Genomic DNA, 17,603 nt, shown 5'->3' with positions numbered 1-17,603 from the left:
GTCAGCCAGCAGCAATGCTCAAGAAAGCTGGCACGCTCCAGAAGTGCTGTATTGACAATACAGGGTATATCTGTTTTCTTCCCAATACTGCCATTAGCTTAAAAACCAAGTCACTACATCTGTTTCATCATCTGTAATGTGGAGGGGAGGATTTGCAATAGAGTTGTTCTGCAATTTTAAAGACTTTCTGATGAGTTCTTACATTAAGTAAAATATGTTAATCTCTCCTCCCCAGTTTTCTGACTTAGATCAGGTAATTTTAAATATCTCATCTAACATCTTTTATGCTTATTTAAGGGGTGGGAATAATCCTTGTTTCCCTGGGTAAAACTCAAAGAGGGTCTTGAGTTGTCAGAAAGTTTTTGTTTTCCTAAATTTAAGACTACACTGTTCTCATACACCTTAAACTTTCCATTTTCAAAAGCAAAAGTATCCCCATCTTTTGTGTCTACTTAGCAAAAGAGGTCATGATGTATTCAGCACTCGGTTGCTAAGACAACAATTTAATAAAATCTTTTCCATAGGAAAAGGTTTCTGGAAAGCTATTTTGCTTGCTTTAGACATCTATTTGATTCTCTCCCTTATAACCTTAGTTACTGCAAGCTCTCAAAGAACAGCCTTAGGCAGAAGGCAAAATGAAGAAGTCTTTCCCCTCAGATGATTCCTTTAACTTTGCCAGACGTTCACTTAATAGGCTTATTCAGTCAGAGCAGCACCACAGAACTATTTTGTCACAAATACCAAACTGATCTTTAACACACTCTCTTGCTTTCTTCTTCTGACAGTGCCAGATACTCTCTCCTACTGTAGTGTTCATTAATCACCCCAAAGGGCTCCTCCACATGCCAGGAATTCTTCTGAAAGTAGCTCAACAAGGCATTCTCCCTGCACTGAAGCCCTGGCAAGGGAGGGATGGCCCTGCCCTGTCACCTCCAGACAGTGCTGGCTCCCAGCCTTCTCCCCCACCTAATGCCAGCCCCTCGAGCCACCCCTCCCCTCCAGATCTGCTGAGTGAAACGGCAAGAAAAAGGGAACTGCAGTTACACTGCAAGGGAGGATGTTACAGACAGGCTGCACAGAACGAGCCACACCACAGTAAACTTTTTTTATTTTGATGAGGACAATAAGCTCATCAGGCTGGCTGACACACAACTCAAGTTTCTCCAAAACTTTGATAAACTCACTGAATCCTTCCTCAAGTGAATACTCTTCATAAAACTCAAATTCCCTGAAAAAAGAAGGAGGGGCCTTTAAAATTAATAGTTAACATAGGGAAACAAAATGCAAGAATTAAGAACAATCCCAAAGGCATCAGCATAGTATATGGAAAGCTCTGGGGGATGTGTGCTGCTCCATACAGTGGTTGCTCCACACCCACTTTCTCAGATCATCTATGTAACAAAGCTTCCTGATAATAGAAAGCAGTTTTAGTATTGATTAAGCTGACTGAAACCAGAAAGAAATTTAGTGCTCAGTGACTCAAATGGCAATAAACATCTGCAAGGAAGCAATAAAACAGTAGGTGAAAATCAATGGTCATTTACAGCAAAACCCACAGGAAATGTGCCCCACAACATGCAGCAGTAATGTAGCCGGAATCCACCTCCAGGAAAAAAAAAAAACTCAAGGAGTGCTATCTTAGTATTTCTCATATGAGAAGTACCAAAGATACCAAATTAAATTCTTTCAAGAATTACATTCAGATAAAAGTGAAATGCAGACAAAAATAAATAGCTTAGGCATGTTGTTTGCCAAAGATGCAAAAAGGTACAAACAGCCAATATGAAAATTCATCATGGCAGGCCCACAGAGAACACAGTGACAGGAATACAGTCTTTCAGTTTTGGTGATTTGATTGGTTTGTTTTGGTTTTAGGGGCTTGTTTGGTTTTTTTCTCAGAAGAAATCTACATGGCAAACTGTTAGAAGGCTGTACACATGTGGGCAGACTCTTGAAGGATACCTGCAGGCACTCCCTCTTTTTCCCTGCCCCTCATTCTTGAGCATCCGTGCCTGGCCCCCAGCAGAAATCAAGAATGGTGAATGCAACAGTAATGAGGCAAAAAGCACAGCAAACCTCTAGAGATAAACAGGATTTGAGGAAAAGGAGACTTGTTTCAAAGCCTGTAGCTCAAAGAAGCACCTTTAAGCCTCTTCTGTCAACAAATGAAGGTGCCCCTCTTTCTCTTCTCACCACTGATTCTGGGCCCAGGAGTGGTCCCCATTCTTGCACAAACCCATTTGTTGCAGCTGCACAGGGACCAGATCTGGGAAACCATGTAGGTTAAAGATAACCCAGCAAAAATACCAATATGTGAATTAATTTTTAAAAATTGGATCACTCCCCCATTAGATCCCACTTGGCTGTGCTAGCATTGGTGTCAACACAAAAGGAGGCAGCCATAAGCAGAGTCAAGACTGCTCCTCCAAGCAAGCCCTTTGCTGAGATGCAAGGGTTTGTCAAGCAACAGCCTCTCTTATGCTCCTTCAGATCAGTAAAAAGAGGATGCCAGAAAGCCAAGCCAGGCACACACCACGCCATGCCCAACACACCTCTGCACAGGAGCACCGAAGTGGTCATGGCAGAGTCTTCAAACTTATCCAGAAAAGGTGCTTTGATGATGGGAAATTTTCATAAACATTGGTACTCTGAGGGCTGGAAGATTTTGCAGCTTCCCCTGCTGCAAAAAGGAAGCAGTGATTCTACTTCTCCAACAGCAGCAGAGAGAAAATAAAGTGCTGTTTTCTCCATAAAAAAGGATCTTAATGTTGAGTAAGTTGACGTAAATCAGTAAGTGAAGTCACCCATCAGTGTTTGCTGACCAAAAGGGTTGGAGTGATCCAAAAGTTGCTATGGTTGAGAAGTCAGTGACCAAAGTAAAGTCAAAAATTCAACAGTTTTCTTATTTAAATGACCAATAATAGAGATATCTTAGAGAGGGAGGGAACTTGAATTTAAAGTACCTGTCTTTGCATTAGCTTTTGCTTTTCTTAAGAAAGTTACTTTGCAAATTACCAATTAAATGTCGAGGTGCTCTGCATCACTGCACCAACCTCTATGGCATCAAACTATGAATTTAATACAGCTGTTAACAAAAGTAGTTTAAAAAAGAAAAACACAAATTAAAAACCCCACACTTTCTCCTTTATATTATTAATAGACAAGGCCAAAGTTTTTTTTCTTTTAAAAAAGGCACTACATGGAAGCCAAACCAATGGCTTTAAATGCTAACTTTCATAACACCAAAATTATCCAAATGTCACCACATATTTCTCAAGGATTCTGTTAGTAACAGCTGGAGATCACAGTATAAGAGATGTTGTGCACAGGCCTACAAACAGGTTGGAAACATCCATTCAGGAACAAATTTAGAGCAAAAAGCACAGCAACATGAGTGGAAAAAGGTTTTATTTAAGGTATTTCAGCATAATTGCTAAAAACAAATCTCAACCAACCAACTGCATACCTCATTTCTGTGTTTGCTTCATTGTCCTCAAACAACTTGCAACCTATTTTGCATGTTGAGCAGTTTAATGGCCTTCCTGAACAGACTTCCCGTGAACTGGGATGCAGCACAGAAGAAATGTCCAAGTTCACTTAAGATACTGTTAAGTGGATTAAAGTTCTGAAAAGACACACAGCCATGCTGTCACAGAGGAAGAAAAAGGAATGTGTAGTTTCAGTATTTAGAATAATGGCTGATATTGTCTCAAACAACAGATATTTTGTAAGTGAGCATCATGATCAATCTACACCCAGAACAGGTGTCTGCATCATCTTCTATACAAAATAACAGGGCACCACCTTTTTAATATTGTAGCGAAAAGACCATTAACCACAGGTATAAAGATGACAAGACAGGAAGAGCTTGTCTGCGTGGGATAATCACATGGCAGGCATGTACAAAAGCAACTTCTAACAAGCATACACCTTAAAATGAGAATTTGACGTGGTCTGATATTTTTCAGCAGCCATACCATTACATTAATGTAGTCGGTCCTCAATTACGCTCCTAAGAGATAAAATGTGTATTAATTACTACTTCTTAAAACTCCTCTGTGGGTTTTATATCAAATATTATATTATTTATGGATTTATTTTTGCCTGAAGAATAGTTAGTAATTTTTCATTTTCACTTCTGCTGAAACTTTTAACCTGAAGTCAAAATATATATATATATATGTCTGGAAGGGGAAGAAGCAATTACTTCAGGGAAAATGAAAAAGCAAAAAGTAAACCTTGCCCTCTGTCAGTGCGATTGAAGATGGGAAGACACAAGAGGCTCTGCTCTGTGTCCATGAACTCTGGACTCTGAAAGTTCATGAGGTCTCAATGCACTTGAGGCAGTAGCTGAACTAGAATAGCTGAAGAAACCAGGGAGCTACAGTGCTCCTGAATGTAATCCTGTGAGGCAGCCCTTCTGCTCCTTGCAGCAGCACCCAGGCTGCAGCACACCCAGAAGGCTGAGTGCTGCTGCCTCCTCTCTGCACATGCAGAGCAGGAGGGAGGTGGGGACAAGCAGGCCAGGAGCTATCTTCAGCCTCCTGAAGAGACCTCCTATCAAATCCAGCCAGCCCAAGCCAGATAAGGAAGGTGCTCTGTGACATCCTGTCCTGCTGCCTGCCATTATGCCCACCAGTCCATTCCCTTCTGGGCTGGGAAGGAAAGCTTCCTGGCATGCTGGGTCTTACGCCTGCTATGGCAGGTGGGTAGGGAGCTGCTGGCCTCCCCTCCCCTCCACTGCTCTGGCACGTCTCCCTGCAGCCACAGTGCTTTGGACCTGCTCCCACCACTCGTGCCTGGACAGCTCAACTCTTACAAGCAGCTTTCACTGTTCTGTAACACCTAACAGTATGGTTCTTCACATGCATAAAATTGCTGAAATGCATCTGTCCATGGGACCAGAGTCATATGCTGTAGTTTTGGACTGCCAAAAAAGAAAAAAAAAAAAAAAAAACAAGAAAAGAAAAGAAAAAATAGGGAAAAAAAAAGAAAAAAATAGTTTTGGCAGTATTTGTAACAAAAAATCCTTCTTAGCCTCACACAAGCAGAACTGCAAGATCCAGCACCTGCTGTGGTCCAGGTGGAAAGATCAGCATCATCTTTTTAACATTTAGTTCACAAACAGATAGTGAACATACAGTGAACATACATAAATCTTCTGCTTGAGGAGATTTGACTTTTAAAGATTATCTGATTGAACCATGTGATTGACACCTTCAAACCATTTATTTATAGAAGCATTACTGAAAGTAAAAATCCATCACAGAAATGCACTGTTATGCCAAAACCGTAATATAATTTAAACTAAGCTTACCAGTGATTGGCTAGCTGTTAAGCTTACACCCACTGAAATAAAAATAGCCAGTCCAGAAAAATAGTAGCAAAAGCCTGAAGTTATTAACAGTATATTAGGTGTTATACATGACAAGTTCTCTGTGCCAAAAACTGCTGTCTCACAGGAAAATACTCAGTGTATTAAGACACCCAGGGAACTGATTTATGGCTCATTTACATTACAAAGGTTTTCCAGCATAAGGACAATTGTCTCCCTCCTCCTCAAATTCCTAACCACTCCTGCTGCTCTCCTTGGGATTTTCTCTCACATAAATCAACAGGAGGAATCCCACAGATCTCAGTGGAATAACATGAGAGACTTAAAGCATAGGTAAGACACATCTTCAGATTTCAGATGATCCTAGGAAACACTCCTTGCTCAGACTACAGAATAGGACAGAAAAAAACCACCAAAAACCTACACTTACAACTCACCTCCACATAATCAGATTGGCAGGCACAGGGTGGGGTGGAAGAAATCCCTTCCAAACACAGTCTGGAAGCTGGATTAACACTGAGGGCATGAGAGTTTACTACGGGGAGCCTAAGGCCACCAGAAATATGCACGCAGCCTCTTACCCTGTTCAAAGCCGCAGAGCTTCATTTCCTTGGGGAGGCAAGAGTGGGGAGTCCAATGCCTAGAGATATGCAGCAAAAACTACAGAATGTGCATCTAGTAGTTCAGATACAGTGCAAGCATCCAGTGTATCCACAGAGGACTCACAGTATTTCCTCTCTTACCAACAGAATTCCCTTAGTTAGCTATATAGTGCTTTCCAGTCTCTCAGACAGAGGGGGAAAACTGCCCCTTTCCAAAAGCATGTTCCTGCAGGTATCATTCATACATTTCCCCTTAAACATGCAGCACCCTTAGCAGAAATAGACTATACAATGTAGCATGGCACATGGCAAAACCATACAGGCAAAAGGCTCAAATGATGACAGATACAAAGGCAGGCAATTTTATTTGTGAGCCAGAAACACCTCCCCTGAGGGTGCATGCCTAACTTCTTATCAACCTGTGTTTTCTTCTATCTAGCAAACTCTAACATAGCTCACAATGCTGACTGTTTTCCTTCTCAAAACACTGTACAGCCCACTCCCTACTACCCGTGGTATAAAGCACAGGAGAGCTGACCAGGACTGCTGCCAAAAGGAGGTAAGACAGTTGCTATTTCTCAGAGCATGAGCAGAAGGTGATTAACAGCACCACCTGAAAGTCAGTACTATTAGGCATCTCTTTAGGTGGCTGCTTCTGGAAGGTGCCTTCATGCTGGAGCAGCTCAGTGATGGCAGCTCTGTCCTCCATTAGAGACATGGCAAAACCAGAAGGCTGAGTGTGACCACCTCCTTTCAGTAGCATCTTACACAGCATCACTTTAAAATAGATCATGCAACCACACTTCTGCCAACTATTATGCTACACTTTCACCAGTGTTTAAGCTAGACTAAATTTTAAAACAGTTCACTGAGGTTAAGCAGAATTTTATGCATAGATACATAACGTGCCTAAGAATAGAAGAGAACACCTGGGAGGCTGAAAGGACAAGACCGTATCTGCAGACACCACAGAAACAGTGCAATTTAAAAATGTAAGTATATCAGATACAGTAAAAAGTCTGTATCTCACCTATCCAGAAAGTCACCTTCTGAAGCCTACAACTTTCATAATTTAAGATGTCTTTAACTCCCTCCAAGAGCAAAAAGGTAAATGGCATGGCCCATAAGGAATGTCCAGCACAGCCCTCAGTGCCTGGCATTCCCAGCTGTAGGCTGCAGGAAAGGGAAGTAGAGGAAGGCAAAGTACATTGCAACAATGTTAATAGCCACTCTTATCCAAACTACACAAAGGTCCATCGTGTAACTATTTATGTTCTATAAAGAAGGCTAAATAAAGAAGGCTAAATAAACTATTTATGTTCTATAAAGAAGGCTGATAAGAGACACCCAAAGGTCCCTTTGGGAAAAGCAAATTTAAGGTCATTGCATGCTTCTGTCTAACAATCCAACCTTACAAGAATCTTGTAAGGTGAAAAATTGTGAAATAACTGGTGTGACACAATACATTTGAAGATTAACTAAACTCTCTTCTCTGCCTAGTCTCCTCTCAAAGAATTCAAGAACATCACAGAACTCCACCTTTCTTCTCTGTCCTAAAAAACGCCCCTTCATACAGAGGCCACACTGTTACCCAACTCTCACTTCACACACAGGGGGAAGTGAACGGGTGAGGAGGTTAACCATGCTTCTTGTCTTACAGAAGCTTTGTATCTCCATAAACAGCATTTCCGGTACTGGAAAGTTTTAAAGAAGCGTGAGGAAAGCCTCAGGGCCCCATTAAATACTTTTACTAATTCTGTTACCAGTAACAAAATTCTTCTTCAATCCTAAATGACTCCACTGCTCTTGAGGATGAAAGCAGTGGAAAGAACCAAGACTGCAGAAACCACTATCTTGTTTATGTTTCCCAGAGGAAGCACTCACATTGGGAATAATTCTGTGATTTAAAGACTAAACAGAAAATGTTGATTCATGCCCTTCTGCTGAATTCTATCCTGCATAACAGAATTACAAGACACACACCCACACACACCCTAAATAGCAGAGCAAATAATAACCATTTCACCCCATAAATCTGAAGTAGTGATATATTCACCCTTTTCTTACAAAATAGAATGCCTCAGGCATACGTGATATTGCCTGAAACAATATGAATAAAATGCAATACTGTTATTCAGTTTAAGTAACTCAATAATGAGGTAATGTTTATATATCTGGAAGCAGAGTCAAGATATTTTCATTGTACAGATGAACTGAAATGATGTATTGTTTCCTAGAGCCATTAAAAAAATATTAAGCATCTCCAGGATCTTGGCTTGACTATTCTTCACACCCAAGATAAACCTCCATGATGGTTTGTTTTAAAAACAATGTGTGGAAAACTTTTCGTCCAACAAGCGAAAAATAAAATATGGGTGCTACAGGAAACCTGAATAAACATCAACACATTGGCTCAGCAGAATTAGAGCAATTGCAAGGAAGCAACTGCTGGAGGAATAGTGAGCTGAGGAGTGCCCAACACTTGAAGTCTGCTACACAGATATAATGAATCTGGCCAAGAAGAATTGCACCTAACAGAAAAACTTATGAAAAGATCTCACATACATGAGAAGACCTCAAGGAAGTAATTTTGTGCATATATATCTTATATAGGTTTTTCTCTGTCCTAGCCACCCTTTTTCCACACAGTCCCTCTGTGCTTACTGTGTTTTTGTTTCATCATCTGAGTCTTAATAGTCACAGGAATAAAAAATATGAAGTGCACAATTATTGAATATGGGAATAAAACAGAAGACAAGAAAAATCCAAATGAGATGCTTACAAATCTGACAGCTTGCAATAGGCAAAAGACTGACTAAGGGAATGACATCAGCATATTAGACCAAGGGTCTGTGCAAGCCAACATCCTGCCTCCAACAGCTACCAAGAGCAAGGACCAGGGAAAAACCACAACAACATGACAATTAGATACAATGCCCTCCCCAGCTAAGCTTTCCAGAATCTAGCTGTTTACAGCTCAGTCGTTATGTATCAATGATTCCTACTGTTGGAATTGTTGTGAATACTTAAAAGGAAAGCTATGGTTAGGTCATAACCAGCTATGGGACTGAAAAGCTGTACACCATTTGTTGTATGGTTTTATTTATTTTTAAGTATTAAAAATAATTAGAAGGGAAAAAAAGGTGTAAATTGGAGCTGGTAGCAAGTAAACAAAACTGCAGTAAACACTTTTATTTATCTTCTTTAAATCTTGGGTTTAATGTATAAACCTCCATCTGCATGAATGTAAATTTAGGTACCTAAGCCAAGAACCTAAATCACCTTAAAACATGCTGTGAATTCCTTTATTTCCTTAGATATTGGCATCATAAGGAAACAGGAGGTTAGCATTAAGTTATACAACTAGCTTCAGGTTCTGAAAAAGTATTAAAAACCTGGAGCTAAAGGGAGTCTCTGCCTACTGGGATGGCCTTTGGAGCATGTCCTAGACATTTATATGGTTTTCTCAATAGGATGACGGTAGCAAGACCAATGTAAACTCAATAAACACAAAGGCACCCAAATCCCAGTGAGAATATTTTCCCTAATACAAATGCCTCATTTTTGGCTTCAGAAATCTGGCTCTCAGTGGTGACCAAAAAGAAACTGAAAACTAAAATTCATAATTCCCCTGGAAACTATTAAGAAATCATTCAACATAAGTACCTTTTTTACAGCTCATCGCCACACAGATTGTTCAGATTAAGTCACCAAAAGCTGAAGACATAACAATTAATAAAATTAATGTAAGTATTTTGGACAACTTGTTGAAAAGCAGCATTTTTTCATATAAAGCAGACTTATTTCTTTTCCCTAAGACAGCAGCAGACAGCTACTTAACATAGTATTGTACAAAGCATGGAAAATGCTCAATAACTTGCTGTGATGAATGTTGAGACCCAGAAAATTTCAACCTGAAAGAGCTCCTTTTCTCATTCTTTCAAAAAACTATTCAAACTCTTCCCTTATGATTTATCATATTCTTTAACTGCTTTTCCAAAGATATTCAGCATCACATAACAGCACATGCAAAATATATCCAGCAGCACACAACAGCACATGCAAACCAATTCCACTTTCAAGCTGTACATTCAGCCTTCCAGACTGCCAATTTATATCCAAGGCAATTCTTTCCATGTGATACACAACACTCATTCTGGTAGTTTCTTTCTAAATTAAGTTAAAAATTTAATGGCCACTCATTTTATGAGGTGAAATACCCCTGAACTCAAGCCTACACAATGGCCAAGGGAAAACAAGGCTCTACATTCTGTGAGAGGGAAGATGCACAGGCAGAGGGAAATAGGTTTTATCTGGGTTCATGGGCACATAATCACAATAAAAAAGCACCAAATGTCACTGTAGAGTCAATATACACAGATGTGCCACTGTACACCCATTACACTGTGCCATCTATTTTTGGACTTGCTGAATACCAGCACAGATACTGGTCCATTTGGGAGCCAGTGACACAGAAGGCAACAGAAAAGCTTAAAAACATGGTTGGGAAAATAAGGCAAGAAAACATAACTACACAGAATAGTCTTTAAGTAGGAGTACCAGTTAAATAAGGACCTATTGCATAAGAGAAATTTATGCTCACATTACTCTTATACTTTCACTTCTTGCCTGTTAAACTCCTACGAGCCATAACATCTACAGGAATCTAAATCACAAGGAATCTAAGTCACTCTTTATAAAGTTTTGAAGACATTTCTATTTTGTTTGAAAAAAAAAAAAATTTTTGTTTCCTGACAACCAAGGCAAAAATAAGCCCTTTGCAATAAAACACAGTGTGTAAAATTGCACTTGGTAAGAAGCAAAATTGGATGGTGAAAGTTTTATTTCAGCTTCACTTGCCATAGGGAGGAGGGAAGACCTGGGGAAACTGAGGCACTGTATCTGTAGTGGAAAAATATGATGGCTGAGTGGGTGTCTTCGACAGAGCAATTTCAAATATTTTAAAGGACAAATGTGTAAACAATGCTAAATTTGGAGGACAGAGATGCAGACAATTTCATGTTCATCTTGATCTTGAAATTCAGGAGCAGGTTTGTCAGCATGTACTTTGGGATTCTCAAGCTTTCCTTCCAAGAATTGCAAGCACAACCACTCCGACACTGAGCACCACCCCTAGCTAGCTAAGAAAGAGTAAGCTGGCTAAACCATATCATCTTTGTAAATAAAAGCAATGTTTTTTTCAATCATTTTTATCATTTAGAATTCATGATTGGTGATTTTTAGGAAATAAGTGATGTTGCTTTCCTAATAACTTGTCTTTGTTAATTTAGCAAGTCTCTAATCATCTCTGAGCTCTGATGTACAAGAAGAGCCAAGGCCTGCAACCTATACAAAGAAAAAAGATGCAAGCTGGGAGGGAAAGAGACAGGTAACCTCCCCAAAGTTACACAGCAGCTAAGTGCTAATACTACAAATTGATTTCCCATCTTTTTGAACCTTGCTCATGTCCTATACCCATACAAGACATACTGCCCCTAGGAATTTTTAAAAGAGAACACTCACAAGATGACAGAGGAAAGCCGATTAAAATACAATTGTCAAGGACTTTCCTGAAAGCCTCTTGAGGATTTCCACTTGTTTAGCACACAGCATGTAGAAAGAACACAAAACATTCTCAACACTAAAGCATCTTACTCAGACATCCGCCTTAAAGCCTGAGTCTCCTTTAACACAAAATTTCTTGTTCCTTAGTACAATCCCATTAGCTACTTCTGCTTTATCCTTCATAATGCCTCCTCTGTTTTAGGTGCCACTATCTATTTCCCCTTCTCAGAATCCCAAACTGCAACATTCTGCCAACATCAACATAACTGCATTTCTCCAAATAGAAAGCAAGTCACCAGACATTAACACATGACCAAAACTTCCTCCAGTCTTTAGCCACCATTACACAGAACCTGAATAGCAACAAAGCAGCAGCAACTTTTCCCCACACTACTTCTAAATGTTGTGACAGGCATGTCCCTAGCTCTAGTCTGTAATGCACTAAGGCTACAGTTATTTAGTACTGAGTGGAGATGGGATACAATTTTCCTCTTCAACAGAAGAGAAAACATCCTTGAGGCAAAGATGTTTTTAAACCTATTTCCTATCCCCTCCCAAGAGTAAGTTAGCTTTGGTTCTTCTTGTACATCAGAGCTCAGAGATGATTAGAGACTTGCTAAATTAACAAAGACAAGTTATTAGGAAAGCAACATCACTTATTTCCTAAAAATCACCAATCATGAATTCCAAATTATAAAAATGATTGAAAAAACATTGCTTTTATTTACAAAGATGATATAGTTTAGCCAGCTTATTCTTTCTTAGCTAGCCTTACCCTATGAGAAATACTACTAAATCTGTGTTTATTTGAAAAAAATATTTTTATTTAATATTTTATTTTAAAAAAATGGTTTTATTTGAAAAAATCTTATTTTATTTGAAAACAAATAAAATTCATGTTTAGACACACATATGTTTCAGATGTGCTTGTTTTTATCAACACTGTCCAGGAACTTGATGCTGGAAGCTCAAATGCAATGCAATTTGCCACTGAATACCTAAGAATAGCTTAATACTACAAATTAGAATTATAACTCAAGTATCCTCTACTACTCAAAAGAGAAAAATCACCACTTAAACATCAAGGACACCGCAAGGAAAGCACTTTCTGGATACATACCGCAGCACAGGTTTCATTATTATACATACTTGAAAAATCACAAAGCCTTGTCAAAAAGGCAGAATAAGGAGATCTGTATTTTAATCAACATTGAAATAAGCCCTGTAAGCTTACCGAGCAAAATAGCCTTGTCGCCGTTCCTTCTTCTCCTCCTTGGTCTCCATTATTTACAGTCAAATGGGCAAAGTGAGCAGCCAAGAGTGATGCTCTTTCTCCTGTCAGCACCTCATAACCAGGCAGAGTCTCCTGTATAAACAGTTAAAAACAGGAAGTTCATAAATCAACATGTCACCAACACCTACAAAACCCAACAGGTTGTGGAAATACAACTGACTCAGCGACAAAGCAAAGTAAAACTTTAACCAGTGTTTGCCATGAAGTGTCCATTTAGTATACAATGAGAGAAACCAATAAATGCACTCAGGCCAGTTTCTCAGCAGTGGAAGAGACATTTTGCAAAGCAGGTAACCCAAAGGGCAGCATCAAGTTTTAAAACTCTGGAAAGATTCAACTACTTTCAAGTTTATACCAAAACATCTTTCAGGTCTCATGTGTTTCCTAAACAGGCAGATCAACAGAAGCTTTGGAAATATATAGTATGAACAGAATAACCAGTAAGACACACAATGCTTACTTTGAATTTAAATTTTAAATTACTAAAAATACAGTAAGATTGTGAGAAATCTGAAACTTTTAAAAACAATGTAATAGAAAAAAGAGTGATCTACATTCTATACATGGTTTGACTTTGCACTTGTGACCAATATACAAGCTCAAACAACCATACAGAGAGAAACAAGATGGACCTCTGGCAATCCCAATGAAGTGTAATCACCTTGAAAGAGGTAGGACTAGGGAAGGTTATCTAGGTCATCTGAAAAGTTTAAAAAAAAAAAAAAAAAGGGAGACCAGTAACACTGGGTTTTGACATGAAAATCACTACCTCTTGGCGGAATGCTGTACCAAGGCACTTGGAAAACAGAAGCTGAGAATTTCCGAACCGCTTTACAATTACTGTAGTTAACAACATGCCACATAAACTGCTGTCCAAGATCCCTGCCAAGATGTTTTATCATTTTCCTCTCCTCAACATACGTTTAACCTACCCTGATGGCTTGTGTACATGCACAAAGTAAGTTAACTTTAGAGTTTTTTATCAGTATTTCAGAATAAACTCAAACCAGAAGTTACTACTGAACATTTTAGTCTAATGGGCTGTATAACAAAGAAATGGAAGCCACATAAATTATGATTCATAGCAAAAGAAGAAAAAATCCTCTGAGACTTAATCAGTTTCCATTATTTTCCCCTGCATTAAAAGATCACAAGCTACAAACTGCCAGATGTCAACTAAAGAGATGATGCAGCAAAGAGAGACTAATCTACTTGAAAAGCCCAAGAACAAATCATGCTAGAGTCTACTAGAAATAGTTGCCACAATTTTCTCTGATTATTGATGGATGATTAGTCCACAGCATATGAAGTTCGTTGCTTCAAAATGCACTTTTTCTAACTCATTAGTTTTGAATTCATCCGGTGCATCAGAAAGATTCAAATTGCTCTAATTTTTACACATCAGGTAATCTTACAGTAATGGGTACTCTAAATGGCAAATATCTGAAATCTTTAGCTTTATGAAGAGAATACTATTTTACCTCTGCAAGGTAACACATGATGCAGGACACAGCTGGATACTGAAACCTACATGACTGAAGCATAACAGCAGCATTAGAACAAACTGGCTTGCTCAGATGTTCAGTCTGTATGAAGACACCACATACTTCCTGAGAATTCTGATGCATCTCTATCTTCCCTGTTGGGGAAGGTTCTTACATCTTCAGAGGATCACAACTGGTGGCTTCGTTAGCACAGCCTTTAGAGTTACAGTAAGTCTTTCAAAGCGTACAACTACAATCTCTACAGAGTTCAAAGAAAGGGGAACCACTTTTCCCCCTTCACCTGCTTTGCCTTCACTACACCATGATGTGGCATGAGGGCACTGACAGGCCAGAGCTGAGTCTCACACTGACACCAAGAACCATCTAATAACCCCAAAGCATTAATATAGTGTTAAACCCATGACCACAAGGACAGCAGGACCCATGAGAATGAGAAGAGGGAAGAGTCCTTCACCTCACTGAAACAAGATCAGTTGGGGTGAACAGAGGCAAAAGAGACCTGTCCTCACTGCCTAATCCCGTGCAAGAGTCAGTGGTATGCTCTTTCCATTCATTCTCTTCCTCTCCCATGATCCGACATCCCCAGCCAGGGAAGTTAACTGCCCAGCTCCAGGCTAGCAGATGAAGAGAGCACTACTACCCAGGGAGCCAGGAGGAGAAACCCCTGCCTGCCCACAGCCCTGTCAGGTCCAGTGCCAGAGCAGCCACCCCCTGCTTCAGCAAAAAGGGGCACAAAAAAGGAGAGAGGAGGTTAAGCCTGATCTAATCACAAATGCTGCAGGAGGTGCCAGCACCAAGCCAGCAAGGCACTGCTCAGCTCCCCACGTGTGAGATTTGCTGTTTTCTTTCATCAGTGCTAAACAAAGCCAACAATGCCAACATGGGTATGGAGCCTGTTCTTCTCACATCAAATAAATCCAACTCCAAGTCCTTTCACATGATGAGGAGGAATAAATCAAAAATTCAAAAAAATTAAATAATTGTATTCATAACAGATGGGCACTCAGAAAATTGGAATGTTATCCACAGACCAGACACAAAGGCATTCCGGCATTTTTTTTTTTCTTTCACTAATAAAAATACAAAGCAATAAAATATCCAGTCACCAATTAAAGTACATGTTCATAATGGCATGATTTAATGTCAGATCCCACTCTATTGACCAAAAACTTACTTAGTTTACCTTCTTAGAAGAAACAAAAGTGTTGTTATAGAAAGGCACATTGAAGTCTGAAAATTATACTTTGAAAACATAGTACTAGAAATAGCAAAATTATTAGGAATGCTGACTTCCTACCTTCCGAGTTTACTTGTGTTGTTGGGAATTTTGCACTAGTCACCTAAAGGGAAAAAAAAGAGAAAACCCAACAGCTAGGAGGAACATAGCACAGTCTGTAGTAATTGCTACAGAAAACAAGTATTTAGTATTTCTGAGAGGTCCTTTTCAATTTTAGATTTTTAAGCAGTAACAGCACAAAAGTCACATTTACTTTACAGGACATCACTGGCAATTTAAAGTTACATCAAAAAAGGCAAACCTACTCCACACTTCTCCCCTATTTGACCTTTCATATTTTACAAGAAAAAAAATTCAAGGTATTCTTTATCACCTGCTTAAAATGTTATTAAGGCTATATGATTAAAATTAATCTTGGTTGCCTGGCAGCTCCTTTCTGGTACAGATGAATACTGAATCAGCAGACTATTAAAAATGTACATATTCGGGGGATATTTATATGCTGAGAAACAGACAACTTACTCATATATCATGAGTTCAGTCCAAACTCAAAGGATGACAAAGCTGATTTTATATAAATTTCAGGCTCAGTTTAAACTTTTCTACACTCTGAAACAGAAGTAGAATGTGAAAAGCTTCTATTACATGTCTACAGCAGTGCTAATTCTTTAATTAGGCATTTTCAAGGCAAACCAAACAATGCATTTCAGTAAGAAGCCTGTTAAAAATTTTCCACTCTCCAAATTTAGCCAGTGTCAGCACCTGATAATTATATAAAGAAAAGAAAAAAATACATAAACATACACTATTCTTCCTTAATTTAGCCCTACTGCTCTGGATATTTTAAATTGTATTTACTCATTTCTGGATACTTGCTTTGTCTATCTAGTGTTGCTGCTAGGGAGTTCTGAGGATGTTACTGAAAATTTGTAATGAGGATGGGAATGCTCCAACAAGGCCAAAAAAACTCCCATTAAAAAAAAAAAAAAATTATATTCACAGGAACAGACTGAACTCCTGATCATGGATATACACACCACTTCTACTTGTCACCACACTCTCAAGACCTCCAGAACCTGCTTCCAGATCCTGCTGTCCTCCCTGCAACCTGGCACCACAGGACAGCAGCCTCCTGCACTGGTACATCAAAGTAGGAGCAGAAGATGCTCTAAGTGCAGGAATAAAAAAAGGGAACAGAAGATTAAAAATAACTTAGTGTGTGAATAGAGCACCCTTTAAAGACTGATAAATTTACCAATTTTTCAAAATTATTTTTTCTCCCTTTTCCTTCCCTTCTCATGCATGAAGAATAATGTACCTTGCTGCTTGCGGTTTAAGTAGTTCACATTTTCATGAACTACTTCAGTAGTTTCACAGTCCTTCTTGCTGTACTCAGGAGTAAGCACCCAGAAATCCTGTCTGCTGGCCCTAAAGCATCAACAAGCAATCCTTTAGTTGTGAGCATTACTTTCCAAAACTGTGTATGTGAACAACAGTACATCCAACAATGTACACAGCAATGCAGAAGCCAATGAAGCATCTGATTATTTTTAGAACATTCAGTGGACTTGATGATAGCTTTTCTCTGGCCATCTGTGCCCACTGCAAGTCCTGGAAAAACATACAGAGAAAAAGAAACATTCAAGATCATGCAATTCTCTAGACATATTTCTCATGATCCTGTAGAGTCAGTATCTCTCAACCTCTCATGAAGTAGGAAAATTGTGTAATTCCCTGCTTTGCAAATGGAGAACTGAACTGTAAGAATGACCTCCAAATGCTCAAATGACAGCGGAAGTGCAACATGTGCAAGTATCCTCCCAGCATCTTTAATCCAGCCTTAACAATGAGAACATGGGAGGAGATTACTTTGACAAGGAGATAGTTGTTATTTTCTGCGAAATTTAGACTGACTAACTTTGGAAACCAATAGCACAGTCTCAATTTTATCTGGCTCTGTGGACATATACGTAAGAATCACAGCTCAGATCCACAAAAGAAAAAAATGCACCTAACTCTAACTCCTCTGAGGATCCAGGCTCACTCAGCCCCTTCAGCAAGGAGC

General features: G+C 39.2%; 1 protein-coding gene across 6 annotated transcripts in view; it reads right to left on the bottom strand.

Annotated features, from left to right (window-relative positions):
• NCOA7 (nuclear receptor coactivator 7) overlaps positions 1 to 17,603 on the bottom strand; it is an 83,532-nt gene that overhangs the window by 47,330 nt on the left and 18,599 nt on the right. For 5 of the 6 annotated variants that reach the window (XM_068184386.1, XM_068184384.1, XM_068184388.1 and 2 more), the window contains exon 2: positions 12,737 to 12,868. In XM_068184386.1, the coding sequence (XP_068040487.1) occupies positions 12,737 to 12,786 (50 nt within the window). In that variant the 5' untranslated portion in view covers positions 12,787 to 12,868. Of the gene's footprint in view, positions 1 to 12,736; positions 12,869 to 14,277; positions 14,324 to 17,603 lie in introns of all 6 variants that reach the window. The other variant, XM_068184385.1, reaches the window with a different exon arrangement.

The sequence above is a fragment of the Anomalospiza imberbis genome, chromosome 3 (assembly GCF_031753505.1).
Source record: "Anomalospiza imberbis isolate Cuckoo-Finch-1a 21T00152 chromosome 3, ASM3175350v1, whole genome shotgun sequence".
NCBI classification, from domain to species: Eukaryota; Metazoa; Chordata; class Aves; order Passeriformes; family Viduidae; genus Anomalospiza; species Anomalospiza imberbis.
This window is presented reverse-complemented; position numbering and strand designations above follow the sequence as displayed.